Source organism: Bemisia tabaci, chromosome 3, assembly GCF_918797505.1.
Source record: "Bemisia tabaci chromosome 3, PGI_BMITA_v3".
Classification (NCBI taxonomy): domain Eukaryota; kingdom Metazoa; phylum Arthropoda; class Insecta; order Hemiptera; family Aleyrodidae; genus Bemisia; species Bemisia tabaci.
This window is the reverse complement of record NC_092795.1, coordinates 41,942,633-41,970,378: the sequence shown is the minus strand read 5'-3', so window position 1 is coordinate 41,970,378 and position 27,746 is coordinate 41,942,633. Positions and strand designations below refer to the sequence as shown.

At 39.2% G+C, this 27,746-nt stretch overlaps 2 protein-coding genes across 11 annotated transcripts in view; one reads left to right on the top strand and one right to left on the bottom strand.

The window, feature by feature from the left end:
• The window catches only part of LOC109039441 (cuticle protein 19), a 29,917-nt gene extending 11,109 nt beyond the window's left edge, over nt 1–18,808 (bottom strand). Inside the window, exons 1-2 of one of the 5 annotated variants that reach the window (XM_072298389.1) lie at nt 18,136–18,808; nt 4,171–4,266 (exon numbers count right to left, since the gene is read on the bottom strand). In XM_072298389.1, coding sequence (XP_072154490.1) covers nt 4,171–4,251 — 81 coding nt within the window. In that variant the 5' untranslated portion in view covers nt 4,252–4,266; nt 18,136–18,808. Of the gene's footprint in view, nt 1–2,321; nt 3,861–4,170; nt 4,416–18,135 lie in introns of those variants that run through there. The other 4 variants (XM_072298390.1, XM_019054920.2, XM_072298388.1 and 1 more) reach the window with 4 other exon arrangements.
• The window catches only part of Lmpt (four and a half LIM domains protein limpet), a 220,117-nt gene that overhangs the window by 15,996 nt on the left and 176,375 nt on the right, over nt 1–27,746 (top strand). Inside the window, exon 1 of one of the 6 annotated variants that reach the window (XM_072298385.1) lies at nt 13,989–14,113. The exons of 4 other annotated variants lie outside the window; for them this stretch is intronic. In XM_072298385.1, the coding sequence (XP_072154486.1) occupies nt 14,076–14,113 (38 nt within the window). In that variant the 5' untranslated portion in view covers nt 13,989–14,075. Of the gene's footprint in view, nt 1–13,988; nt 14,114–24,181; nt 24,200–27,746 lie in introns of those variants that run through there. One more of the 6 variants, XM_072298380.1, reaches the window with a different exon arrangement.

Sequence of the window (27,746 nt, the reverse complement as noted above, 5' to 3'; positions counted from 1 at the left end):
CATCTTGAAACTCCTTGTGAAGTTTCCTCAATTCAAGGAGAATTTACTCTAAATTTGTAACTTTTTTAATGGTCCGCCGTTCAATCTAAAAAAGCGAACATAGAGAACTTTCCTAACTTTTCTCAGAAAAAATATTTTATCGGGAGAAACGAGGCAACTTTGGAATGCTCATACGGCGTCGAAATACAACATGGGCCTTTTAAGCCCCATCGATCGATGCCGCGATTATCCTAATGCGAATAATCGCGCCAAACACAGTGCGGTCGGCGCTCCAACTCATATCAGCGCCTGCAAGACTGCAGGAATACTTCGCGCATTGCGCCAAATAGTACGATTGGTGTTCGACGCGTATCAGCGCCTACAAGCCTGCGTGAATACTTCTCGCATTGCACCAAATGCACTGCGAGAGTTATTTGCGATAACTATTCGACCACGGGTGTAGGCACATTGCCGCTACCTGGATTGAACGAACATAAGACTATGAAGATTATTCGACCTCCACCCGCGCTCTCTTCCCTGGCTTGCGCGACGCTGAAATTGCCGTAAAATTAGAACCTCGAGTCATTTCTTTTGACGGTCGTTGTCCGGTTTTTACCACAATTAAAGGGCAAATATGTTTCTTGGCTGCATCGATTTAGAGACTCGGGCGATGTTTAAACGATGCAGCGATTTTGAAACTTGATTCCCATAAAATTATTTTGGTTTAATAAAAAATATCATAACATCTTGAAACTCCTTGAAGTTTCTTTAATTCAAGGAGAATTTACTCGCAAATTTTTAAGTCAGAATTCTGCTTTAATACTCTGCTATAAAGGTTTAACATTAGAGAAATTATAGGGAACATCTTATGTATTTAAGCTGATTGTGGTCAAATATCGTCGCTACTTAGATATAAGGACCTATCTTTATTTCCATATGAGCCGCGGGAAGCGTAGAGTTATACATAGAATAGGGCTCACATGAAAATCAGGCTACGTCTTTTACGCCAGGTTAGAGGAGCGATGATATGTCAATTCATTTTGAAATAATCAAATCACGTTAGCTACATGATATTCGACATGGCCGATGCCAACCCCTCAAAACACACATTATGAGACAGGATTTTATCATCCGACGCGTTTATATTCACATTTCCCTCATGTTGATAAAGACCATGGTGGTTCTAGGTCTCTCACGAATTGTGCGCGGAAGCGCAAGCGTTATGTTGAATATTGCGTAGCAACTAAGTGCGCAAGGGTTGGATCCTCTTAAGAAATGTTCACCTGTGTGGCACAGTATCGTTTTTGAGGCGGGAAATTTAAAAAAGCGCATAGTCCTTCCGGAGATTGTAATGCTAGGATTGTATTTTAGACTTCCCCGATGCGATCATTGTGATTTCTAAACCATCATCCACAGGAGGCAACTCTTCTTTTTGCCTCGTTCTAATCTGCAGCATGCGCATATTATTATTTTAATTTTATATTTTTCATTGTGTGATGTGCCCAACGACTCGGCAGCTCTAAACGTCCGTTTCCGTAGAAGACGCGTCAACCTTGTGAGGGGGCGAGGACGCGTGCGGAAAACCGGCAGTTTCAATTTTTCAAGCCCCGGGGGTGGCGGGGGGGGGGGGGGCGGTAAGTGAGAGGAAAGGAGGAGGGCCCAATTAATCTCCGATACTTGCCGCCTTTAGAACTCTGCCAATTTCGAGCTGGATCTCTTCATTACTCAAACTCAAGCCCCCGAAATGTGCCGCACGCACGTCTCATGTCTGTTCTAGAAGTTGTGAGTCGATGACGGCTTCGTTCATATCATCTGGTTAAGGCTGCCAAATGGACGTGCTCACCCGAAAGATAAATATTTTTGAGCCGTATTTTCTGTAAGGGTGGTATGAATCTCATTCAATACTCGTCGATACGCCAGCGGACTGGTTATTGAAATTGATAGACAAAGCTAAAGAATCTAGTTGTCTAATTCCTCTTGATAATCCTCTAGATAACTTGGCAACATCTGAAGGTTCATACGGCGTTCTTTCTTCAAGGAGAAAAAAACTTCGTGCATGGGACCCAAAGTTGAGGTCATATGGATTTCTGAAGTTTTCTGATCACGCATCCGAAAACTTGAGGTCCAACTGCCGAAGTTCGGGTCAGACATCGAGGCACTTCGGACACTTCGGTATGTACCGGAGTACTTCAGGTGTCTGACCCGAACTTCGGCAGCTGGACCTGAAGTTTTTAGATACGTGATCCGAAAACTTCAGAGATCCATATGACCTCAACTTCGGGTCCCATGCACGAAGTTTTTTCCCCGTGTAGCACTGCAGAATACTCTGTAAATGTACGTACACTTGTAAACACTCCCGGTTGAATTCCGCAATTAATATCATACATTTGCGGTCTTTTTTTCTCGGCAGCGCTGTTTGGCAATGGGATCGTGCTCATAATGGGACACACGGACCACGGGGTGTGCGCGAAGAGTTGCATCTTGCATCATGGTCAGGCGCGCGTAGAATGTCACAGCGCGTGCAAGCGTGCCGCCCGGGCGTTGTCAAACCGGCGGAATTCCGAGTCGTGTCTTGCGGATGAATAACCAGGCTGGCCCCCTGATCGGCAACAGGGAAGTGTTGAGAATGGTCACAAATGCAGGAATGGAACAGTCATAGATTCTTCGTGGGCTCTGAAGTCTGCTGCGGTAGAACATGCTCAGTTTCGCTGCGAGTCGTTGTGTCTCTTAGGATGTGTTGTCGTTTCTCTGGCTTCAGGGCGTAACTCGATTTCCGCATGAGCTCCAGGAAGCATGACTTTTTACGTAAAACGGGGCTCACGTGGAAATAAATATAGCCCTCGCGATAGAGGGGTGACGGTATGTCCGGTTGCAGATAAAGCTCGGCGCCGCATAGTGGATCGAGTCAATTAGAGAGGTCGGACAAGAAATGTTTGACTAAAACGGTGATAGGACAAAATGTCCAGAGTAAAAAAATGGCCATTGTGAAAAAAGTCCATGAGCAAAAAATGTCCAAGTGTCTAAAATGTCCGGTGGCAGTGAAATGGCCAAAATAAAAAATGCCCAAGTATTCGGTTACTACACAAGTCATACTTTATATTGCCATTCGCCGGTTCTTATAAATTCTTCTATCTATAGTGTCTATGTAGTCTAACTGTACCAAGAATAGGTTAGGATAATTCTGTATCACCGCTACTTCATGATCTCCATGGATATTTCTGTAGAAAGCTTCCAAGCTCCCTATTTCGCCACTTTGTCAAATTATGTCACATTTGGGCATTTTTGTTTTCGGCCATAATACTGATACCGGGCATTCCAGATATTTGGACATGTTTTAGATAAGTACTTTTTTGACTTTGGACATTTTCGTGCTTTGGACTTTCATTTTTGGACATTTTATCCTAACAACTAAAACTGAAAATTTTGATGTTTATTCCATCACATTTTCAATGTAAAGGGGTGCTTCTGAAAGAAAATTTTACGAGGAAACCAACGGAACCACTTTTAGAAACTCAAAGTTTGGTATGAACGGAGTTATGAGCTTTCAAAGTGTCCAAAGTTTATCCTACCTCTCCTATCGACTCAATCCACTGTGCGCTGCGGTTTCTTTTTCGCTGATCCATCGGCGTTTCAGTAGCACTATCAAATCACGCATCCCGATCCCTTTTAAATTGGACGTACTTATTTATGCTACAAGGAGTCATGTACAAATGAATCGAACGAAAAGTAACTTGGGAAAAAAACGCATAATGAAAATTTCATTGAATTATGTCGGCAGCACCAAGAGAATTCAGTGAAATTTTCAGACAGCTTCATCGAACAATTTCTCCGTAAAGAAATAAAATGACGGAAATTTTTAAACGCCGCATGATGTGGAGCTTGTGATACTTTGGCCGGAAGGTGACGATAATTACGTCCCCTTTATTCACTTTCGTGCGTTGACCGTGAAGTTTCTCGAAATTTACAACTCGACGACGCAAAGTGTGCAATGAGGCACCGCACTGCGCTGCATTTTGCATGCTAGTACTACGCGGACTGAAAATTGAATTTTCTGCGTTGCATTTCCCTGGCTGCGGTCGCCGGGGCGGTAGGCGGTTCTCAGCCGGGGCATCTGTCACCACCTCTAATAAATGTGCTAGAGCAGGTTTTATGGGGCGTGTTGAAATGTGTTAATGTGTCTACGCGTCTTACGTGTTGTTCCGTTTCCTCGTCCGGTTCCTCGCCGAATGCGTGTCCAGGCAGAGGGGTCGCCGCAGCTCCAAGTATCAGCATCGCGAGCACGCCTATCTGCAACCAAAACAAGGCATAACCAGCTTTATTGGCCCAACATATCATACATACACTGCAGGAAGAATTGCCATCGTATAGCAAGTAATGCGAGGGAGACGATGTCCCGTCGGACTGGTCATATAGTCATAACACTCTGAGGTCCGATTGGGGTATATTAATGGAGATGTTGCATGTGTGGGGAATTTGCGATTTGACTGTTGATTCTGGTGTAAAAGTTCGCGAGAAACACGATGGTGCCACTGGTTTTCTCTGAAATCAACTCCCAAGCTCAAAAAAAGCTCTCAAGTTGAGGCTTAAATAGAGGGAATATCCCACGCTATCCTGAGAGTCCACCTCTACATCAAGACAAACTCACCATGCAAAGATAGGGAGCAAATACATCAGCAGTGATGCCGGGTTTTCAGTTTTGGAGTCCCCAAATAAAGTGGCAGCCCTGTCAATGTATTTGCTCCCTATCTTTGCATGGAGAGTTCGTTTTGATGTAGAGATGGACTCTCAGGATAGCGTGGGATATCCCCTCCATTTTGGCCTCAACTTGAGAGCTTGTTTGGGCTTGGGAGTTGATTTCAGAGGAAACCAGTGTCACCATCGTGTTTCTCACGAACTTTTACATAGGAATCACCAGTCAAATCGCAAATTCCTCACACATGCAACATCTCCATTGGGGTATATTAATTTCCATAAAAAAATAGCATGATCCTCTTTCACGCCAAAGTAGTGAAAAAGTATTTTGCTGTTTGATGTATTACAAGTTGTTCGGTTCAATTTGTATTTTTACCCCTAAACGGATCAGAATTTTTAAGAATGAGCTTGGACAACATGCAATGTATTGTGTCATTTAAATCTGTGGTCCTTGCCCGAGGGTATAGTATTGTTAGAGTGCCGATGACGTATAATGTCAAATCAGCCAGACTAGTATACATTATTACTATGTAAAAGCAAAACAAGTAAAACGACCATGATTTAAGACAAAATATAACATCCAGTAGGCTTAGAATACACGGTCATTATTACAATCCCGTTCCATCGTCAATATCGCTGAATTGTGTAATTAATTCTTACACGATTCTCATAAAACTAACTCAGCCAGTTTTTTTTTACAATCTCCTCTAAACTCTATCTGTGGTTTTCAAGCGATGTATATAACTTCACGTTAAAATCACTTGCATATCCCTCGTTTTTTTTTTTTTTTTTTTTTTTTTTTTTTTTTTTTTTTTTTTAACAATTTGGCGTCACATTTTCATCGCCTAGATAGGTTTTAGAGACTTTCACAAGACGCTTTCATCTGCGCCGAAGAAGATCGAGGCCCCATAAAAAGTAGGTTAAACGCATCGACAGATGGGCCAGTTGGAGCGACGTAATTCGCCAGTGGGTCAGATACCCCGCTCGAATTTCCTAGCAAACACTCGGAAACAATGTCTAATAAAATCGACGGGCGCCATAAAATCGCGTGATATCTATAACTCGCAAGAATAAGCCCGGAGTAAGATTAGCGGGTGCAGGCCCCCACTCGGCGGTCGTTTTCCGCGTCGCAGAAATTGCGCGAAACCGGGGTTTTCGGGGTCCTGCTGAAAGCCCCGCGTCGCGTGAGGTGACAAGCGCCGCGGCGCCGCGCCGGCGGCGCACAATGGATCGAGTCGGTTATTGCACCTGTATATGGGAGAGTATTGCCATCTCTGTGCCGCTCTCTGATTGGTTCATCAGGTTTAGGTTATCATGGAGTTCCAAAGTTGGACCACACTGGAAAAAAAAAAAACACATTGGATCGAGAGTCCAGACTCTCGAAAACATTGACAAGAAAAAGGACTCTTGATTCAAGCAGATTTAAGCTTAAATCAAAAGGAAATCCGCTCAAATTAAGAGGCTTAGTTCTTGATTTACGCTTAAATCTCATTGAATCAAGAGTATTTTTTCTTGTCGATGTTTTTAAGAGTCTGGACTCTACATCCAATGTGTTTTATTTCCCCAGTGCAATGTAAACACAAGCAGGAAGCTCCAACGCATTGGCGTCGGAGAGCGGCTCTGGGGGCAGTAGTTGTAGTCAAGAATGAGGGCCTAGACACATTTTGTCATTGATGTACAATCCGACAACTGTCGATTCATGTTTTGTAACTTAGCAGATTTACGTAGCCGGTGTATAAATGTGTATTGGGCTTTGATATGGCGAATACATGGCATTATCACTTGTTGTATACTTTTAATTTTGAAAGCTCTTTGGAGGTCCGCTTCCTAAAAAATCTCTGGTTGATAAGTCGTTTAGCGAGGCTGCAAAAAATTTGCATTTTTATATCTGAAAGTGTAGGTATTGGTTTTTTGTATAATTGTTTTTTTGGATTGCTGGAAAAGTAACGCATACTTCTATAATTTAGGACTAAGTCAGGGAAATATAAGGTTCGTTAAATAGTAAATATTCCTAGTACCGTGTGACACTATTGTTAACGAAAAGTTTTTGCAACTTGTCAAAGAGGTTGTTGAATGATCTTCGAATAACTTTTGATGAGCTAGAGGTAATGGTTCTATCTGCAGCTCGTGGACTTCTGTACGATATTGTCCAGAATCATCTAAATTTTCAAAAAGTGTCCGCTTGTTCGATACCCAATTTGCTCATTCATGCATACAAGGAGAAGCGCATGAAAGCTTTAGCAGACATTTTGGAGATGAATCAAGAATTAGATGAAGAATTTATGACTTAAATCACGGCACCTTAATCACGGGATGACCTTAATTACGGCAACTATTTATTGTCCATGAGATGCAGATGGTTCCATTTCCCTAGCTCATCAAAAGGTATTCGAAGATCAATTTCATCAGCCACCCGTACGAACCACGTTTCTAGTGACCCGTACTTGCTTCGCACGTATGAAACATACAATCAGAGAAAACAGAATTCATCTTACAATAATCAATAATCAGTAGGACATGAATCGTTGCGATGTATAATACGACATTATAATGCGGCATTACTATTGTAATTCATTTTAATGTTTAGGGGCATTATAAATCATTATTGCCACGTCGGAATGAAATGTTGTAGACTGAATTGAAAAGCATGTTGGCAAAATTTATTATAAAAATAGTATAACATGTAGGTACATAACATAAAGGTAATACAAATTAAATGATTAGAGCGTGTATATTTCATTACATTATAGGTATATTACAATCATTTTTGTCATTGTTGGAAATTTTGATAGTTTGAATTTTGATAGTTGATAGTTGATAGTTTGAGAGTTGAAAATTTGGTTATTTTATTTAGTTAAGGTGATTCGATAGACGCCATATTTTGTGTCAGAATGGCATGCGACATATCCCATCAATTGGTTCCATTTTTTCATTTACTCATCATTTTTCTCCAATTTTAAGTTTCGCAATTCTGTTTTCAGGAGACTAAAGCACTCACTTATCAATTTGTATATTTATATTGAGTTAAGGGTAGAGACGTATTCCTCACCGGAATTGAGGAATGGAGGTGTTACAGTAAGTCCGGCATTAGGTTCCATTTCGACATCAGCGACGATCAACGCTACGATACTGGAAGCCAGTCTTCCGATATTAAATCCCTAGCGGGGAAGAAAAAAAATGCCTAGATTTCGCTAAAAATCCCTAAATCCCCAGATTTGCTCAAATATACTTAAAAAATCCCTAGATTTTGCAAAAAGCGCCATTTTTTTATGAAGAATCATGATGTCATTCGATGTAGCGATTTGCAATATTTAAATCTGATTGGCTCGTTTGAATTTTGGCGCTCTCTGAAAGCAGTGCTAATCCAGACCAATAAAATGAAAGAATATTAGTTGATTTCTTATTATTAACAGGTTGAATGCAGTTGAATGTCAAGTACATCGAAGGACGCAATCGTTTTAATTTCCGGCTTATTTGCGGGGAAAATAGTGTTGCCAAAAAGGCCTACAAAATATAGATGAAAAAATGTTTTCGATTGTCGAAGCTAGAATTGAGGTTAAAAAGTTGATTTTTGGTAACTTTACCTCATCAAAAAAAAATCCCTAGATTTCCTGAAAAATCCCTAAATCCCTGGAAATTCCGGAAAATCCCTAAATCTAGGAATAAACTCTTAGACATCGGATGGCTGTTGGAAGCATTAGAGTCAACATTTGAAACGCTGCTGCAGAATTTGCCGGGAGTATAATCGAGTGTTGAAAGTCAGTAGAATTGAACAATGTAATAATTGCTTTCCGAAATAAGCGTTATAATAAAAAAACAACGAATCTGAACTGTTAATACTGGAACACACCTTCTGTAAATGTACCTTGCGAGAGATAAGTAAAAAAATAGATGTACTGGAGGAGAAGTGCTTCTCCACAGAGTTTGAAGAAGGAAAAAAAAATGCCCAAATTTACTTACTTCAGCATTTTCGGCAAAATCACTGCAATTTCCGAACCTTTTTCTGGCCAGGGGCCAAAATTAAATGATTATGAAGGGCCACTTAGATGTTGTAGATAAAAATAGGACTGTTGAAAAAGTCGCCGTTTTCAATAAATATGTACCCGGAATGGAAGACATCTAGGGGAAAATTGTTACGATTTTCCGATGCAAATATTTTCCTACAATCTATTTTCCTGCGTTTTGGGATTATACGTACTAAGCAGGCTAAGGGCCCGTTCGCCAAAACTAATCGGAACTGTATGAATGAATTGCTCCTTTTAAAAATCAAAACAATATCGAATTGCGATATATTACACAGTTAAGATAGGGCTATGTCCTGTCGTAAGCGGCGACATAAAGTCGATATCATTTCAATAATCGCCCCAATGGCCACGATAGTTGTTAGACGTTTACGGTTTCCCTGGTAACCTTTGTTTGCTATCAGCTGATATCGAGTAAATGACTAGGAAGCTCCAACCCAGTGGTTAAAGCTTCCTTAACCGCGAAAACTTTAAAATTCAAATTTTCAAATTTTGAACGTAAAGTACATTTTTTCCATCACGAGATAAAAGCACAAACAAGTTTTGAATTGTTGACTGTATCACCATGATTCCAAAAATACAATACACAACATAGCATTGACTAACAATAAAACAGTATGCAATAAAATAAAGTCATGACAAGGAACATAGCCGAAAATGGCGCCGATTCCCATCAACCAACGCGCGGTCTCTACAATGTAACATGCTGCATTGATACTCCCCAGCTGGGACCGTCCGGAATAGCAGCTCTAGTGCAAGCACCAGAGCCGCTAAAATCCGACCTAGAGAAATACGTACTATCGGCTGAAAAATGAATGATATTCACACTCAAAGGTTAATTTTCGGCAAAAATATCCAGTAAAAGCCGATCCGAACTCAATTCAGAAGTTGATCATAAAAAAATTTCTATCACACCCAAAATCACGTCTAGAACTTTCCAGAACTTTGTCGCCATCTTGTTCGTTCACATTGGGCCAAACTAAGAGCGGAGGGGCTGGGGTTTGTTTACGTTGGTCCAACTTTGGGGCTCCATGACAGCCGACCAACGAGAGAACAGTTCACTTTTTCTGGAGTAAAAGGACTGAGATGGCAATACTCTCCCGTTTACAGGTACTCTAGAGTCAATAGGGGAGTTTGGACAAAATTTGGAAACTTTGAACGCTTATAACTCCGTTTATACAAAACTTTGAGGCTCTAACAGTAGTTTCATCGGTTTCCTCGTAAAATTTTCTGCTGGAGGCATCCCTTATAATTAAAAATGTGACGAATTATACATCAAAATTTGCAGTTTTAGTCGAAAATTTCATGTCCAACCTTTCTAATTGACTTGTTTCATTGTGCGGCGCACAGTGGATCGAGTCAATAAGAGAGGTCGGACATGAAATTTTTAACTAAAACCAAAAATTATTATGGTTATTTTGTCACATTTTACATTTCAAGGGGTGCCTCCAGCAGAAAATTTTACAAGGAAACCAATGGACCTACTGTTAGAACCTCAAAGTTTTGTATAAACGTAGTTATAAGCTTTTAAACTTTTCAAATTTTGACCGACCTCTCCTACTGAGTCGATCTACTGAGCGACGAGCAGGGTTGTGCAACGCAGCCGACGAAAGTGACGGACGCAGCGCGGACGGATGAAAGAGGCGATAACTTCTCCTGGGTCCGCTGCAATCGGCTGTCACGCGCGTCGATTGCACCTTGCAAGTGCTAAATGCGAATTATTTGTTTTTGCCGTTAGGTGCAGTCTATAAGCAACGTTGCCGCACTTACTGGGATAAACGTAATTTCTAAATTGAAAAAGAAAAAGAAATGATGTCCTTTAAATTTATGGTCTAACCATTGTGATAATTACTGTTTGGCTGCAACCAAGGTATTATTGGTGAATGACAAACAAAAAATTAGATGTTTAATACCAGTGCCTCTATTACCCATATCTTAAAAGTACTGATGTTAAAAATCTGATATGATTATGAGATTTCTTCCGATAAACTATACACATCATCAAGTCGATCATCCTCTTTACTAATTTGAATTATCATCAACAATTCAAGACTGTTCCTTACTTGAGAAACGACTTGCACAAAATGAAACAGACCACAGATGGAAAAAGACACAATGCTGAAGATAATTAGTTCCCACCTGATTTCTTCGCAAAACATCTCAAGGAAATGCAAAATGCTATCTCTTTGACCCCGCAATCAGATATTTTGTTGAAAATATACTACGGTATATTATGATGGGAAAACTAATTAGGCAACACCAACTTACTAATGTATTACAAGCAAATTATCGAGGAAACTTACAAAGAATTGATTAAAGTTAGTTCGTGTAAAGTTTAGTGTATAAGTGTCCGACTAAAGTTGCATAATGGTGTTATCAATCCTACACAGTTTAGATTTAATTCTTTCAGTAAAGGCCCGAACACGGAGAAAGAATAAACTTCACGCGCCAAGAATTTCGTCAAACGACGCGCCTTCAAATTGAAAGGATAGGCAAAAATTGGTACTGTCATACACGAATAGTTGTATTCTTAACTTGCATCCCACGCAGAAACTCTTAGCGTGATGATCAGCACGACAGGCAGCAGCCTCCATTGGACAAAGCCTTGGAAATACCAACAGGGCGATTGGTTTTACTATTGAAATTATTTCATACACATTGTCCGCGCGTTGCAGGGAACAGTTGGGTGATTTATTGAGACGCCGAAGACCAGAATCGATTAGTTTGATGCGATACGTTGAGTCCAATCCAGACGGCTATGAAACAATGCCGGAAGCAAGTTTCCGAATCAGTACTCGGAATCCGTTGTGATACAATATCTGCGGCAGCAGCTTTTGTTGAGACGAATTGGCGTCACGGCGGAAGAACCTGTTTGGAGTGCAATTGACTGCAAAATGAGCATCTGGCTCCCGGTCAAACAAGATTGGCGCATGTCTCATGATGACATTTTTGACACTTTCGTACATTATGACGTGTTGTGGTGAGGTAGCGCAACCAGGAACATTTTTGAATTAACGTTGACAAGATGTCTTCGCCTGGATTTTAATCTTAACGAGAAAATGAACCTTTTATTTACTGAAAGTCGTATTGCTAATTTGGTAGAGTTTATTTCGATAACGATTGAGAGAATATTTTATTACTGCTACCTTCATATTTTTCTATTAGGGTCGCCTGCGCGGTGGTCTAGAAGACAGGTAAAATTAGAGAAAGTCAGGGACTTTGTGACGGCTGGGAAAACTCAGGGAAAGTCAGGGAATTCGTGGGAAAAGTTAGGGAGTGTCTGACATATCCACTAATCACTAAAACATCACTGAACTTCCAACACCGTTTACCCTTTCCGGTCGTTTTTCAAGTTTTTCGTCTTTTAACCATCAGTCACTGAATTTCTGTTTCCCTAATTTGATCTCTTTCAAGGACATTGTTCTTAAGTTTAGCGAAAGTCACCGTATTTAGGAAAAAACGAGGTGGACATTTTATTTGAAAGTCCGAGAAAGTCAGGGAATTAGACAGGTTTGGAGTCGGGGGAAAGCAAAAATACTCAGGAAAAGGAGGGAAATATGAAGATGAAGAAATTATGGTAAACCCTGCAGCTATGTTTTTGATGTCCACGGAGACTTAACTTACTTATTGATCTCATAGTGATCGGATTTGAAGCATTTTGTGAGGAGGATAAACATTGTTAAGAGCTGCCCGAGACGATGGTAACAGACAATGGAGACAATGATGGACAATGGTGTTCGTTATCATTTTTTTTCAGATCCCGGCCACTATCGTGTAGGGCTCTGGTTTTCATCGTTTTTTTTTTTTTTTTTTTTTTTAAATTTTTATTGTATTTCCGACTGAAAATGACTCAGTCTTGAGTCGAAACGTCTCGGTTTTTATTAATTGTGTATTTTAGCCTTGTTTCTCGTCCCCCTCCCCTTGTTTTTCTATTGTAATGAGGATAGAGACTGAGGAACCAAAAGAAAGAAAAAAGAAAAAGAAGAAAAAATACCGCACCTACCAAAAAAAGCAAAAATATTCGAGTGAAAATAGACGCATATCACAGTAAAGAAGTATTCCGTTCCGCTAAAATTCCGCTAACGCAGATTATTTTCGTCGTGTTTTTCTGTCCAGAATGTGTCAGATTCCGAAAACTTGACCACCCTCAGCAAGTTAGACCTCCAGCAAACTGCATTCTGTAGATATACATGAGTTTCACGGCGCGGAAATTCCGCAGACTGTTGGCATTTTTCTTTCATTGCCCATCAGAGGTTCCTCCAGGTTCCTTGGCTGATGAGTCAGCCGCAAGGATTCTTGATGGCCTTCTTTAAAGCACTGAGGTCATGCATCGTGAGCTAGTGCAGTTCAATGCATGTGCTTCGTTGTTCGGTGTGTTTTGTGTCGAGTAGTTTGATTTTTACTGATTTGCCGTTCTCGGTTTTTGGATTTTCCACGTGTAAAATTCGTGTTTTCTCCTTCAACAAAATTTAAAAATGTTCCGAAAGTATTTCGGTAAAAATCGTGAATTTTATCGTCAATTTTCCGGTCGAGTTCATAGTAGAAGAGTCAAAATTTTGCTCTATCGTGCGCATTTTGGTTTAGTCTTCAGGATGTTCTAATCCAAATTAAATTCAAATTTTGTGTACGAGAGAAGCAATATGGAGGGCACCTATAGTTGCTCTCTCGTGATCCCTGGCATGGTGTCCAAAATCAAACTAAGGCATGGATTTATTACAAAATTGTTCGCATGAATTTCGTGTTCCATAACGCTGAAGTGACAGAATTGAGCGCCTTGTTTCCAAACTGTAAGTTACAGATTATTTGAAACTGTTCGATGTAGGGAGGTTAAGCCAAAATTAGCCAGTTTTTTCTCCCATTTTCTTTTCAGCAATCAAACGTTGAACCACGTTTCCAAACTGCATACTTGCTGATTAACTGAAACTGTTCGATGAAGGGAGTTTAAGCTAAAATTATAGCCGGTTTTTTTTTTTCTCCCATTTTATTTTCAGTAATCAAACATTGAACCTCATCTGCCTTAGAATTTGAGCTGGAATCTACACCCCAATTAGTATAGTGGAATGAAGTGCGTTTTCGTGTTGAGCCTCAGTGATTTTGTCGACATCCCTCGATCTATTCAATATTTCTGTCGTGAGGTTGCAAGTGAAATGCATATGATAGCATTATTTCAGCAGTGCGTCCTGCTTTTCAATGCGGATTTAAGTAATTGAAAGTGGTACCATATTTTATTCGAAAGACAGTTCTTGTCATATTGTATTGCTCGTGGAGATCAGTTCGAGATATTAATGGATTGATTTGATTAGAATCTCCATTTTAGAAGTTCAGTTACTTTGAGACAGCTTCGTGAAGTTTCGCCCCTATGTCCATGAGCTCTCCACCACAATGCTAATGCGAGGAAAACGAGATTTGAAGTCGAAAAAGTGAGTATACAAGATTTGATTTTAAATAAAAAGTGACTGCATCATTTGCGCTCCTTACCATTTAATGTTTTTGGTGAAAGAGGAATAATCAATGAAGGTACATTTTTTATATCATAAGGCGGAGTAAAATTTAGCTGGCAATCTGTAAACTTGAAACTTTTAATGCTTAAAATTTGAAAATCATATTTGCAAACTGAAGTTCATATTTTGTGCCGCAAAGCAGCCTCCCCCACTCCCTGCCTCTCTTCATTCCGCATCTGCATCCAAAGAGAAGAGGCAAACTTCCTCTTTTAATATTTATTTTTATCTGCCTTTTTAAGCCGTCGGAAAGAGAAACGCGTATGAAAATTATTTATAGTCCGAACTATATTAGTTATGAACTTGAAGCTAAGTTAGGCGTGGATGCCACTTCGATGTAAAAATCCTCGTATATGTCAATCAACAAAGTCTCAGAAAGACCTTCGCGCACTGAAATTTGCTTTTGACCACTTGGTAAAAGGTTGCTACGAAGCTAGTATACCGATTTGCTCAAAAAAAGAAAACCTCGGAAACAATATATCACTTTTTTTCATTAAGTGAATGCAATGTTGTTGCAATTTGCAAAGAAGTTAATTAATACTTGCGTTGGTCGTGCAGTTTATTCTTGCCACGTGTAGATTTTAATTTTGAAGGTATCGCGTTTGCAAAAAAATATTTTACAAGACCAAATTCTTTAATTTTAGAAGTCATGAAAATAGTAAGCTCGCAATAGTATCCCAAAATGCGATTTTCAGATTACGTCAATATAATTGGACCAGACAAAGAAATGGGTTAACATCCTATTTACGAATGACGTAATGTGAATGTGCTAAAATAAAAGAGGGATTTTTCGCATAATCAGCATTGGTCAAGCTCAAATCCCTTGAGATGAATTGGAAAATGTTGCACGTCCTGGAAAATGAAGTTTTTGAAATCCCCCCACAACTTGCTTGATCTGAAGATAATATGTTATAGGCTTTTGAATAAAATTATTTAACCGAAAATTATACTTAATTTACATAGAAAAAAATATGTTTTAGGCTTTTGAATAAAACTCCTTCATCGAAAATTTTAATTAATTTATACATCTCTGGGAAACTCGAGACGCCTGAGAATGGACGACGAGAAGCCCCCCGCAGGGTTCAGCGCGTTATCAGTTTATTGTTTTAATCCAACCTCAGGGATTAAAAAACTGGTGATTCCGTCAATGGCATCACTTCAAAATAAACACATTTCACACCCACAATTATTGTCCTCTCCCTCCTCTTTCTTCTACTTTCTTCACAGCATTTTCCTTATTTTCCCTATCCTTCATCATCTTTTTTACTCCTTCCTGTTTTGTCTCTACTTCCTATTTTTCCTCTGATGCGGCCAACTCCACGGCATCACCTCCGTGAATTCCAAGCTCTCACGGCCTAATTAGGGTGGACAGATGTTTTTCTTTATATCAAGTTATAGCAACATCTCGATCGGATTAACAGCAATAACAGCCTTCCCGCCCTCCCTTGGACCGTGACTCCGCGCCGCCTGGTGTCAATTTATCATAACTCACATCCCTAACGATCACGTCATCGCGTCACGTCGTACTCAAGCCCCTTAACCTTTTCTCTATCCGCGGCGACGCGCCGCATATCTCTTCGCTAATATGTTTATTTCCACTTTCGTGCTTTCCCTTTCGACGTTTTTAGCTCGACGAGACTGGGAGACTGCTCGAAGACTCAGATCGGTTTTTGAGAGCAAGGTCACTGATTTTGGACGGCATGTCGATCGAAAAACTGAGAAAGAACGTCATCATGATTTCGGTTCTTCCGAATGATTTTCTGAAGAGTGCTCCCATTAAAATAAATATTAAATGAACTACTGTACAGAATCAGAAATGAAGTACCACACGACACGTTTTCTCATCAAAATGTCTTGCAGAATTTTTCAAAAACTTTGGATGTGTCCAAAATCAATTCACTTGTCAGAAATTATTGTCAATAGTATATATTCGAATTAGGCAATCCGAATTGTTCCCGAACCTGAAAAAAGCTTTGCTTAAATCGGTGTCTGAAAACTAGTTTATTTTTGGAGTATTTAATAAAGTTCGTTTCTCCAAACGTTGCTCCTCTTTTCTGACGTATAATACTTTTGAAATGGAACGTTAGACAAGAGAAAATAATCAAGCTACAAGCCAAAAGTAAATTAAACAAATAGTGTTCAAACAACATAGAGATGAGAAATAATAAAAACTTACAGGAAACTATTATTTATTAATTAAATTATTATTATTAATTATGATTTCTTATCTCTATGTAGTTTGAATATTATTTGTTAAATTTATTTTTGGCTTGTAGCTCGATTATTTTTTCAATCATTTTACCATGTTCTATGAATGCCAGCCAAATCGGCATTAAAATGTATTCGACAAGAAACGATTTAAAACCCTCTGTTACAAGTTTATTCTGCCAAACGCTGCGTGAAATATGATTCATACACCTAGAAGTTCGAAAATCCACTTTATGAGAGTATCGCATACCTATTTGTGATTGATATGAGTTGAATATAAAAAATTTCAAGGATGTCAACTGCATACTTTGAATTATATAATATCAGTGTCAGGTGTACAGTTGATACATCGCATAGATTATTTCAGAACTTCTTGTTGAGTTGATCGCTTTCTACGTAAAATTTTAGAGACGAAAAAGAACGTGGTGATTTAATTCAAATCTCGTCCAGTGGCCCATTGATAGAAGAATTTTGCACTCTCTGAACATTTCCTCATCTAACGCGCACCAAAATCAGTTTATTCAAACATTTTTGGGGTAGTAACATTAATTAGAATTAAAAATTAAATTTAAAATCTGGGCACTATACATTTATTATAGGTGTTTTTTTACTTAAATAGCTTAAAGCTTTTTCTGCCCAGTCGTAGTTTATAGTTATTATTTTTTTTTTGTGGCAAAGCTCTGACTGATGATGGCTCGGGATGCAGGCCGAAAAAGCTTTAGGCTATGTAAGTAAAAAACATCTATAATAAATGTATAATGCCCAGATTTTAAATTTAATTTTTAAAATCAGCTTAGTGCCTAATTTGACTTAAGCACAGTTAATTTTTATTTTTGTGGTCACATTTTGCTTGAGGTAAATGAATTTCGACGCTGGCGGAGGGAAAACCTGTTCTAGTTTATTTAATTGAGAGAAACAGACCATTATCGAATCGGACGCGAGAAGTATATCAACTGAGCCGAAGCTTTAAGTTTAAAGTTATAGTCTTTTCACAACAGTCAAAACAGCTCAGGCGTAAAGGTTTCTGAGACTGTGACAAGTTGTGGTGCGGAAGTATAAAGTAAATATAGCTGGAGCACTGCTGAAGGACAATGTAATTTTAATGGAGCTAGACGTTTTCATTCTTCATCTACGTCCTCAAAATACGCGTGTGTTCTCGTTTCTTTCCATTTGCATTAATACAAGAAGACAGAAGTCAAAGTTCCTTTGCAAATGCTTCTTAGTTGATGTAGATATTTGTTCCTAACTCTACGCGATCTAACAATAAAGAGGTGCGAATAAAGCGAGCTCTGTTTTGTGCACTATACTGCACGGAAAATGATAGTTGAGGAATCAATAATCGGATACTTAATTGATAGCGAGAGCCTCGGAATGAACTTTTGAACTTCTCAGAGGACACTGAGCATCCATCTGAGTAATCGATCGTGTATTATCTCTTCATTAATTTAATGTGCAAAATACAAAAAAAAAAAAAAAATTTTTGAAAAAGATTAAAAGTAGATTGGAGTTTTAACACAATGTTACATCACTTACGACAAGATAAAAAACCTTTTTTTTTGGTAGTGTACCTACTCGGAAGATTTGCTCATTTACTTTGAAATTCAAAGGCTCTACAGTTTTAACAGCTGAAACTTCGGTTTACTATGTCATTTCAAGTTTTTAGAGATCGATTCTCCAAGAACGCAGAAACAATTTATTCCTACGCGAAAATGTCTCTCCCAATCATGTGTACTTACTTGAACCAAAAATGGAATGGACAACCTGCCGGCAATACCTAAGTATATTCTTTACTTTCTTTGACTAATTCCTCTTCGTAGACAAAATCGGACCTTTAAACACTCGTAGAAGTATCCTACATACTGAGTAAAAAGCCAGAGGAAAATCACAGCGTGTGGCAACAAACACTTTTCAGCAGACCAGAATTTTGAAGTCACCGTTGTATTTCGGAATAATCGAGACATCAAAATAACGCGATCACTGAATCTTTCCATCGGTGTTCGAATCGAGAAACGCGCGGGAACCCGTTTGATCAATCGAGGCACTGAACAGGCGCACTTGGTGGTACAATTCCGTCACGGATATTTTCGCGAGTAGACGATAAAACTGTTTCTGTGTTCTTACCTGAAAAAATAACATAGTGAGAGTCTACCTCCACGGCTCAGCAATAACGGTCAGTGCTCTGAGCACCGGATCTTTATATATAGCCACTGATTTTTCCCCGACTGGGAACAGACTATTGGGAGGGGGAGGCTGGATACTGTGGGTCAGTGTACCACTCGGTAGCGCAGCGCGGGAAAATCAGGAATTCCCTAAGCAGCGATGAATCTCCGTTCTTTCCCGTGGACTTTGTCAACTTAAATTTTAAGTTCAAGAATACCACCATAGACATGGAAAGAGAGGAAGAGGTACCGAAAAAATAAGCTGTTAGCCTCGAGTTAAAAGGCGGTGACAGAGCGTAAACTGCTACAGATAAATTTGCATTCAGATGTAATTAACTGCGAGGGAGTATGACACAACTCGATGCACAGACCATTTTTAACTATCTAGTTGTCTACAACAGAAAATTTTTCGTGTAGTAACAATGGTTGTCCAGGAGAACATTTTATGGAGAATCAGGTTCCTCGATGACAGTTCCCATCATTCTCAAAAAATTATTATTGCAACAATTATTATTTCCCTTTAATTTTTAACAACTTGGCTTCCCTTTTCTGAGTGCAGGATGAAAATACGTCAATTCTAGAAAAGGAACCAATTTATGCAGCGAGGAACCCATTGAGAAAAAAATTTAGCACTCATATCATAAAGTACCGCATTAAGAAAATCGGAATTAATCTTGGAAAGGCAACATTAATAAGGGCGATGGGGAATAAAAGTCGTAAAAAGCCTTTTTCCCTTTGTGACGAGTGACCTTTTCTCATTTTTCATCACATTTCTAACACGCATAAGATAATCGATAGGGGTTTAGACTGTAGACAATGAAGCCTCTGTAAAGTTCATTCTGATGATTCCCAGACTTTTTTTCTTCTTTTTTTTTAAAGTTGTCTCAAAAATATCGGGAGGGATTGCCGAATCGCATTAGAGGAGTAATCAAAGAACCAGCGCAGGGCATATCTGTGCCAAGGGTCAGCCCAGACGGAGTTGGGAACAGTATTTCACAAATGTCAATGGAGCGATCGATATCCTTAGATTCTTAGGTTTACAAAGCTTCGAAAAAAAGGATTCCGCGACTAGAAAGGTTGGAGAAGGGGTTACTGGACGGCAGGGGAGGACAGGGTTATGACCTTGTCATTTACTCCCTTGAGCGTTGTTGTCTTATGGTTTCGTGAAATTTAAAGAAAGGGCAAACTGGAATAATTTTCATTCCATTATTAGACGAATTTTAATTTGATTCATTTTTTGCAAATTTTTATCAGGAGGAATAGTTTAGAGAAGCTTGTTTTTTGCCTGAAATAATGGTGCAACGTCGATAGTATCTTTAACTGAATTGAATCTTTCAACATTGAAAAACGAAAAATGACACAACATTAATAGCCATCGTCGTTATTTTAGCACCCTGGTTGAGGAAAAAATTAGGCCTCGAGATGAAGGAAGGTATTTCAAATTTCCCATGAAATTACGAGGTAGTCATTTCCGAGAGCTTCACTTAAATTTCTTGTAAACTTACGTATGTTTATACCTTTTCTTCGTCAAATAGGAAGATGTTAGCCATAATTTCATAAATTGATAAATTGAAATTTTGGATTGATTTTTGCTGCTGGATTCAGCACGGATAAATCGTTTGATCTGAGGAAGCTCGTCCTGGAAGAACCTCATATCATTTAAACGATGTTCAAAATGAAAATGAGGGTGGTTGTCGAAGTGGGTTGAAAGTTGGTTTTTTCGGTTAGTTTGGCGGCAATGCTGGTCTTCGTCGCCACACCCAAAGCTAGCTGGTGTGCACCAATTAGACGAAGGATACGCACCTGCCTCCAAGTGGGTTAGGGGAGCATCGCTCGCCGATGTGCGAGGGGTCGGAGGGATGGGCTATAAAAACGAGAAGCTTTTAATCTCCGGAAGAAATCAATCAACGCTCGCTAAGGGTGTTTGATCGGGCGAAGGTGTGGGTGCCTGCGAACTTTTGACTTTTGCCAAACATCGCGTCGCATCCGCGATCGTGGTCTGGTTTTTCCTGGTTCAAAGGACACAGAGAGGTTTACGCGCAATTAGCCCAACCTTTCGCTGTCGGTCTTAATTTTCGAACGGGGGGCGTTTGGCAGGACCCCAGAGGAAATCGACAGAGTTTTCTCTTTAAATACTCAATTGCTGTGTCGTAATTTGCAAAATCAGACATGACTGTTTAAATACATGTAATACCTCTGACAGATAGGCTTAACACTGAAAAAAAATTCTCGCGCGGCGTTTTTACCAAGGTCCGTTGGTACGTTTACCATCTCACTTTTTTTACCAATTATTGGTAATTTTACCAAGACAGACTGGTAAGCTCACCTATACACCGGTATTTTTACTGTTTTTTCAGGCAAGAATACCACTTTTAGTGGTAATCAATTCCCGGTAACTTTGCCACTTTATCTCGGTAATTCTACCAAAGTCGATAAAAAATATTGGCGTTTTTACCAAGGTCCAGTAAAATTACCGAGAAAGTTCAATTATTTTACCGAGATTTCTCGGTAAAATTACCAATTCCATAAATGGTAATTTTACCAAGAAAAAAATGGGATCAAATAGAACCCTGAAATCTTGGTAATTCTGCCCTTTTCTTAGTAAATATACCAAGATTTTTTTTTCAGTGGCGACAGAGTTTTCTCTTTAAATACTCAATTGCTGTGTCATAATTTGCAAAATCTGACATGACTGTTTAAATACATGTATACCTCTGACAGATAGGCTTAATTTGTTGTGACGTTAAATTGGACGACCTGCTGCCACTGCTATTCTACTCTCTGTATCCGACAATCAGTTCGAGGCTGAAACCACGCAGCAAGGAGGAAACTTCAAATAAACGAGCTGAGCTTTAATTTGTATGGATTACCAAAGTTTTGGTTCAGGCAATCGAATTTTCCAGTATATTGAACTGAACGCTGAAAACCGAATTTCAGTTCTACTACTGTAAGTCTTTGGTAACGATCACGAATCTTTGTATTGGCGACGAAAACTTCGAATACTGAAACCAATTTTTGCGCGGTCCGTATGATCAAAAACTTTGATGACCCGGACCGGAAAATGTGGAGTTCCGTTTGAGCTGAAAGTTTTTCTCCGTCTGTATGAAAGATTCTCAATGTGTTCATTGAATACTGCTCTAAAACGCGCTACAGGGCCGGATTTACCTACTTGCCGCCCATGGGCCGCCTGTATTTTGCCGCCCCCTTCTCATTCGTTTTGAAACATCAATAAAAAGCATCAAGTGAACGTGCCGGAGGGGGAGGGGTGCATAAGACGCGTTTACCTACTCATGTTGGATACATTTTTGCGAAAGCCCTGTCAACACGACTAGTAAAATTTCACGGAACTTTGCGTGAAAGTTAAGTTCCGTAAACCTGTCTCTGCGTGGACAAGGTCCTCCATTTATAAGAAATGAACCAAAAAATTATGAAAGAACAAACATGAATGTGGTTGAATAATTTTAACTTATTCCGCCGCCGCGCTGATCGCACTGTGTTTGGCGCAATGCGTGAAGTATTCCTGCAGTCTTGTAGGCGCTATGCGTTTCACGCCAACCGCTCCTGACTACGCGCACTGTGTTTGACGCAATGGGTGAAGTATTCATGCAGTCTTGTAGGCGCTAATATGTGTTACATGCCGACCGCCGCGCCGCGCCGAGGGCTTGTCCTTTTCATTTCAAGTCCTCGTCCTCTCTGCGCTAAGCTCCAGGCCAAATTGCGTGTTTAGTTCCTCTCTTAACTCGACTAATTAAAGATGCTGTCTCTTGAATCACAGAAAAACGAAAAAATTCGAAATTTCTATACTCTCAGGAAAGAGAGATTTTGTCCCCTATTCTGAATCCAATTTTTTTATACCTATATTAAAAAAATTGCAAAATTTGCCGCCCCCTAAATTTGCCGCCATGGGCCACGGCCCATGTGGCCACCCCCTTAATCCGGCCCTGACGCGCTAACTTGCTGAATGCAATAATTTCAAATTTTAATTCGGTTAAAATGTTGTTTAGTCTCTTGTTCTCTTAGTATCTTTGAATTACTGTTTGGAACTACTCTTATACTTTTTAAGATACTTTGAAGGAAATATTCGCATTATTATTAATGTAAGATTAACTTTATTCATTCTCTTAACTGGAACGAAATGCTCCTACATCTCTATTTGCCTTGCTGGAAAAAATACTCACGTCCTGTCGGTTTTTCTGGAAGAGGGATGATAGAAGGGGATTTTTACTGTACAAAATAATGTACCACCAAATTGCCTTCGTCACAAAAATATTGGATCTTTAAAGTCTAACAGTAAAGCAATATTTAAAGCGCTCTCCAAAAACTCCATATTTCTGTGTCCATTATACAATGAATCACTCTGTTTCGCACACATCAAATGAAAGTGAAAATGCGCATGACAATTTCTTTAATTTGAACGATGTAACTTGGCGCCAGGACTAATCGTACAATTTTTTTCTGATTCACAAAGTTTAGCCATCAGAACATTTAACTATTAGTCAGCCTGATGTCTTCTGTTGCTTGTCACAGTGGACGCAATATGTAATAAATTTTGTGCAGACTAGCTTTGCTCGTCTATGTACGTTATAACCACATGCGTTTTTCACACGTTGTAATAGCAAAAAGTGGATCTCCAGCCACAACTGGAGACTTCCGGGTGAGGCTTATCAGGTTTAAGTGGCTCTTATCACTTTAATGCAGGTCTGGCGTTCTTATTTATTCCCGATACACGGTACCAGATCGTTATTTTTGGTCGATTGGCTCAGTTTTCAAAGTTGAAGTTAGGGTCTTCCTACATAATCTAGATGATTTCACTGAAAAAAAAGGTACTTGGCTCAAGCCAGATAAATTTTGAATTTGCTGCCAAGAATTCGTTGTATCTTGATTTAAGCTGAATTTTTTTTGTATACAAGCCGTGAAAGCCAGACCGTATATGTACGTGCAGTCTATTCCTTAGATTTTCCGATCAGTATAGACTCTCACTACGTAACCATTTTTTTCAGCGCAGGGTCATAAAGTATTTATATTAAAAAAAGTAAAGTTTTTTTCAATCAGTCAGAGTTTCCAAGCCTAAAACCGTTCTTAACCGAGGACCATCAAAAAAGAAAAGAGAAACCGAAGTTCGGAAAACTTGTTTAGCTCATGACGTCACCCGTCGATCCATCTAGTAGGTAGGATGACTTGCTCTCTTATAATTGTACAGAAAGTGTTGAATCCCCGAAATTAAAAGCCTCCACCGGTCGCTAAGAGGCTAGTGGAGTGTCTCTTGTCTCTACCCGAAATGCATAGAGAAAAAAAAGGAGGTGTTTGCATTTCGGGCATCTTGGAATTTTTTGATGACTTGATGACGTAGGTGGGTACAGCTGGGTCATCAAGTCATCAAAAAATTCCAAGATGCCCGAAATGCAAACACCTCCTTTTTTTTCTCTATGCCCGAAATGCCCTTAAAGGCTCTTATCCTTTTCGTGGGTTCTGATTTTCCGCGGCTGACGCGCCGCCGCCGCCGCGCGCCGCGCCATTCCGCGCGCGAGCCCGCTTCACGCTGCAAGTTCACGAGTTTCAGTCATTTCCGAGTTGCACGCGGTTCTTGTCCGCTCCGTCCCGTGCCGGTCCCGTTCAGTTTACGTGGTCCTCGGGCCTCATGGTTTGACACAAATCATTTCTCTTACGCCCATTTCGATTTCCACTTAAAATCAAACCGATGCAACGCCCCAACCTCTCTGTTTGTCATAGTCTGCTTTCGTCGTTGTTCGTCGTCGTCTTTCTCGCTTCTCTTTGGCCAGTCGCCGCTCTGTAAAGTACTCTTCTCTGCATCTTGAGACTTTCGTAGTTCGATCCCTTTTGGTGTATTTCCTCGCTGGGCTTGACAACTTGTCGGAAAACTTGGGAGTTACTGCCAATGCTGTCAATATCATAAAAATGCAGTTGAAAATTTTGCGAGTAGGATTTTATAAAAATGAAAAATAGGGACCAGCTCATTATTAGCGAGAAAATAAATTTTGCCGAACGATGACACCATCACTGTAAGACTGCTTTTTAAAATTTAAGGATATAAAAGGACTATTTTAGTTTCTACTCATGAAACAACGGGTCGGAAAACTTGGGAGCTGCTATCGATGCTGTCGATATCATAAAAATTCAATTGTAAATAAATTGGTTAGGAGGAGTTTATAAATGAAAAAGAGGTATCAGTGCATTTTTAGCGATAGCACATATGTTTTTGCAGAATGTTAACACCGTCACTGAAAGACTGCCTTTTAAAATTGAAGGGTAAAAAAACTATTTTAGTTTCCTCCTATTAAAATTTCGGGTAAAAACTGAGGCGCGGGAGAAGATATTAGAATTGGATATTCAAGCACGGACTGACTAATTCCTTTGCGAGAATTCAGTAATAAGGTGTTCTTTGGCGGTTTTTTTTTTTGGGGGGGGGGGGGGGGGTAGAATATAGAAGAACGTAAAATGGTCTCCTTTTCGATGGATGCTCCTACCAAAAGATGCACCAGTAGACTAAAATTATTGCTCGATGATTACGTAACCATGCATTGTGTCTGTTTATTTATTTCTATTGACGAGGCATGTTGCAATTCCCAGCACCCTGCAGTTTAAAAATTTTCGATCATAGCACTTCTTTAATGGAAGAGTACTTCCAATTCTTGAAAATTATTTATTTTGGCTGTATCTGTTCCTCGGTGCTTGTATGTCATTTTAGTGTTCGAAGTATTTTTGACGTGGTTTAAAGTGTCACATGCTTTGTTTAATGAAAGAACATCGATTTATCAGTTAATTTTCTCTCTCATGGATATTTTAGCAAATTTAGCGCATTTTTTACGCAAAACAAAAAGAGGGAACTTTTTCTTTAAAGAAAATATGAAACCAATGCATGGGAAGAATACATTTGCTATTTCTCCTTCTGTCTTTCAATTCTTTCGAAACCGTTTCTTTTATGCGTTGAATGAATGATTGAAAAATATTAAAAATTAAGGGCTTTGTGCTTTCCGAAAGCTCTCGGAGGCTTTCTCTTGCGAGAAGGCAGACAAATAGGGTAAGGATTAAAACACGAGATATCTTTTCTCATCAAAATTTTAGAGAGAACACGCTGAACATGGTAAATCGTCTAAAATCCACGCGCAAGTCAAATTTGAAATCTTTCGATGTTTCCACCGTGTTCCTTGCGGATTTTTAATGAGGAAACATGTGTGAGGATAGTTAATTTTTTACTTTGTCTGGTGGTGTGCGATGAAGAGTCCAGAGTTTTTATGAATACTATCCCCAACATCTTCAGTTTTCTTTATCTTTTCAGTGTAAACATACTTTTTACATGAAAATCGTGGGTTGTAAAATGCGCCTAAAGGCATATTTGCTTATCTTGTAGGTTTTTCTTAAATAATTGGCGAATTTCATCGATGAAAGTTCTTCATGATATTATAATTTGGTTTCCTTTTGAAAATTAAATCTGCTAAGTCAGGCAACATACGTTTATTTATAGCTCGTTTACTAGCACACACATTCTAATTATTTACCTAAGTTTTATTAACTCTGGCAGATTCGCTGCTCAAATGATTCTCAGAACAGAAAACCGGGTTGTCAGTTTTTACTTTCATACCCTATCCTGAATGCATTTTGAGGTAAAGTTCAAAGCGCAATCATGGGCAGACAGCGTGTTCTCAAGAACTTCTAATATTTGACCAAAGATTCGAATATCCATCGCATTGAAGCGGGAAACCTCAAATTTTCTTGCAAAACTGACAATTTACTCCCGTGTGCACTGGCTCTGGTTTCTGTCCGTCATCGATTGGTTTGGTTTTAGAGCTTCTTGCGGGCGTTGAAATTTCCTCACGGTCAAAAAAGGGAGCCAAAATAGCTTTTCGCTCAACTGAGATAACACTGTGGTAGGTGTTGCGTATATCGGTGTGCCCTATTACTTCTGGGTGAGAAGTACGACAATGGTGTAAATTTCGAGTTCAATATTATTCATTCAGACGGATTGACTCATTTAAATTCAACCGTGAGCTTATTAAATTTTATTTTTATTTTAATTTTTTTTTATACAAAATGAGCTTCAGTAATACATTTTTGAAACGTTTCAGTTAGAATTTCTCAAAACAACTTCCTAACTTTTTGCAGATAGACTATAATTCGTTAACGTAAATAGCTCATAAAAATGTCTCCCTTTTTGAGCAACATTTTGTACTTCCTACTGATTATTATCTTAAACATACTTTGGATATTACTGGCATTATACTTACTTCCCGCGATTTGAACCGGACTGGGCCTATAAGACAAAATAATAAACATCTTCCAACGCAAACAACTCGAGTTGCTTTGTCTGATTTGACTCAAACCATGATGACTGCTTAATCTGAGACAATTCATATCGATAATCTAGAGGCATGCGGTACATTTATCTACTTTTCTCGGTGTTCAAAACGTGTATTGTGTTGGCAGTTTTATCTACCGTCGAAAGAAAGTTCAATTAATATTTTTCTCTGACTCAGCAATACGTAGAACAATATAAGTGCAATCATTGAAGATGAAAAAATATTCGCACCTTACTTTAATGTCACAAACTATTAAAACAAATTGATCAAATAACAAGAGTCTTGAATACTCCAGAAGAAACTTTTTCTCGCTGTGAAAAAAGCGCTACAGAGGATTTCAAATAAACTGAGCACCATCATCTCATAATTCGCGCGCACAAACGAATATGCATGGCAAGACAAGGCAAATTAATTTGAGGTGCTTCGATGATTAAGTAATTACAAAGAGCACATCAATTATCTCAGAGACTACCAATTAAACATGTTTCACCTCGCGAGAAGTTATCTAATAACCAAAACCAAAGCTGTTTGCTCGAATAATGCATAAGTGCGGACTAGTTGTGCGAACATAGTGTCAACAAAAAGTGATCGAATCGGAGATATTTTCCCAAACCTTCTTAGTCAATACATTCACAAAAACTTGGATTTTGATGCAATCTCATGACAAACCTATCAAAGGATACAGTCTTGGAGTAAGTGATTTAAAAGAACAGTAACGTGTTCGTTCATTTTTACAAACTTTTAATTATGAAGTTTCGTTCGGCAACAGAATTCATGAGAAAGTGAGTGTTAAAGTAGGCATCAAGGCAGTGAGTCACGTTGGATCAAACATGACTTTGTGCAACATGAAACCTAACCTATCAAGAGCCTCGG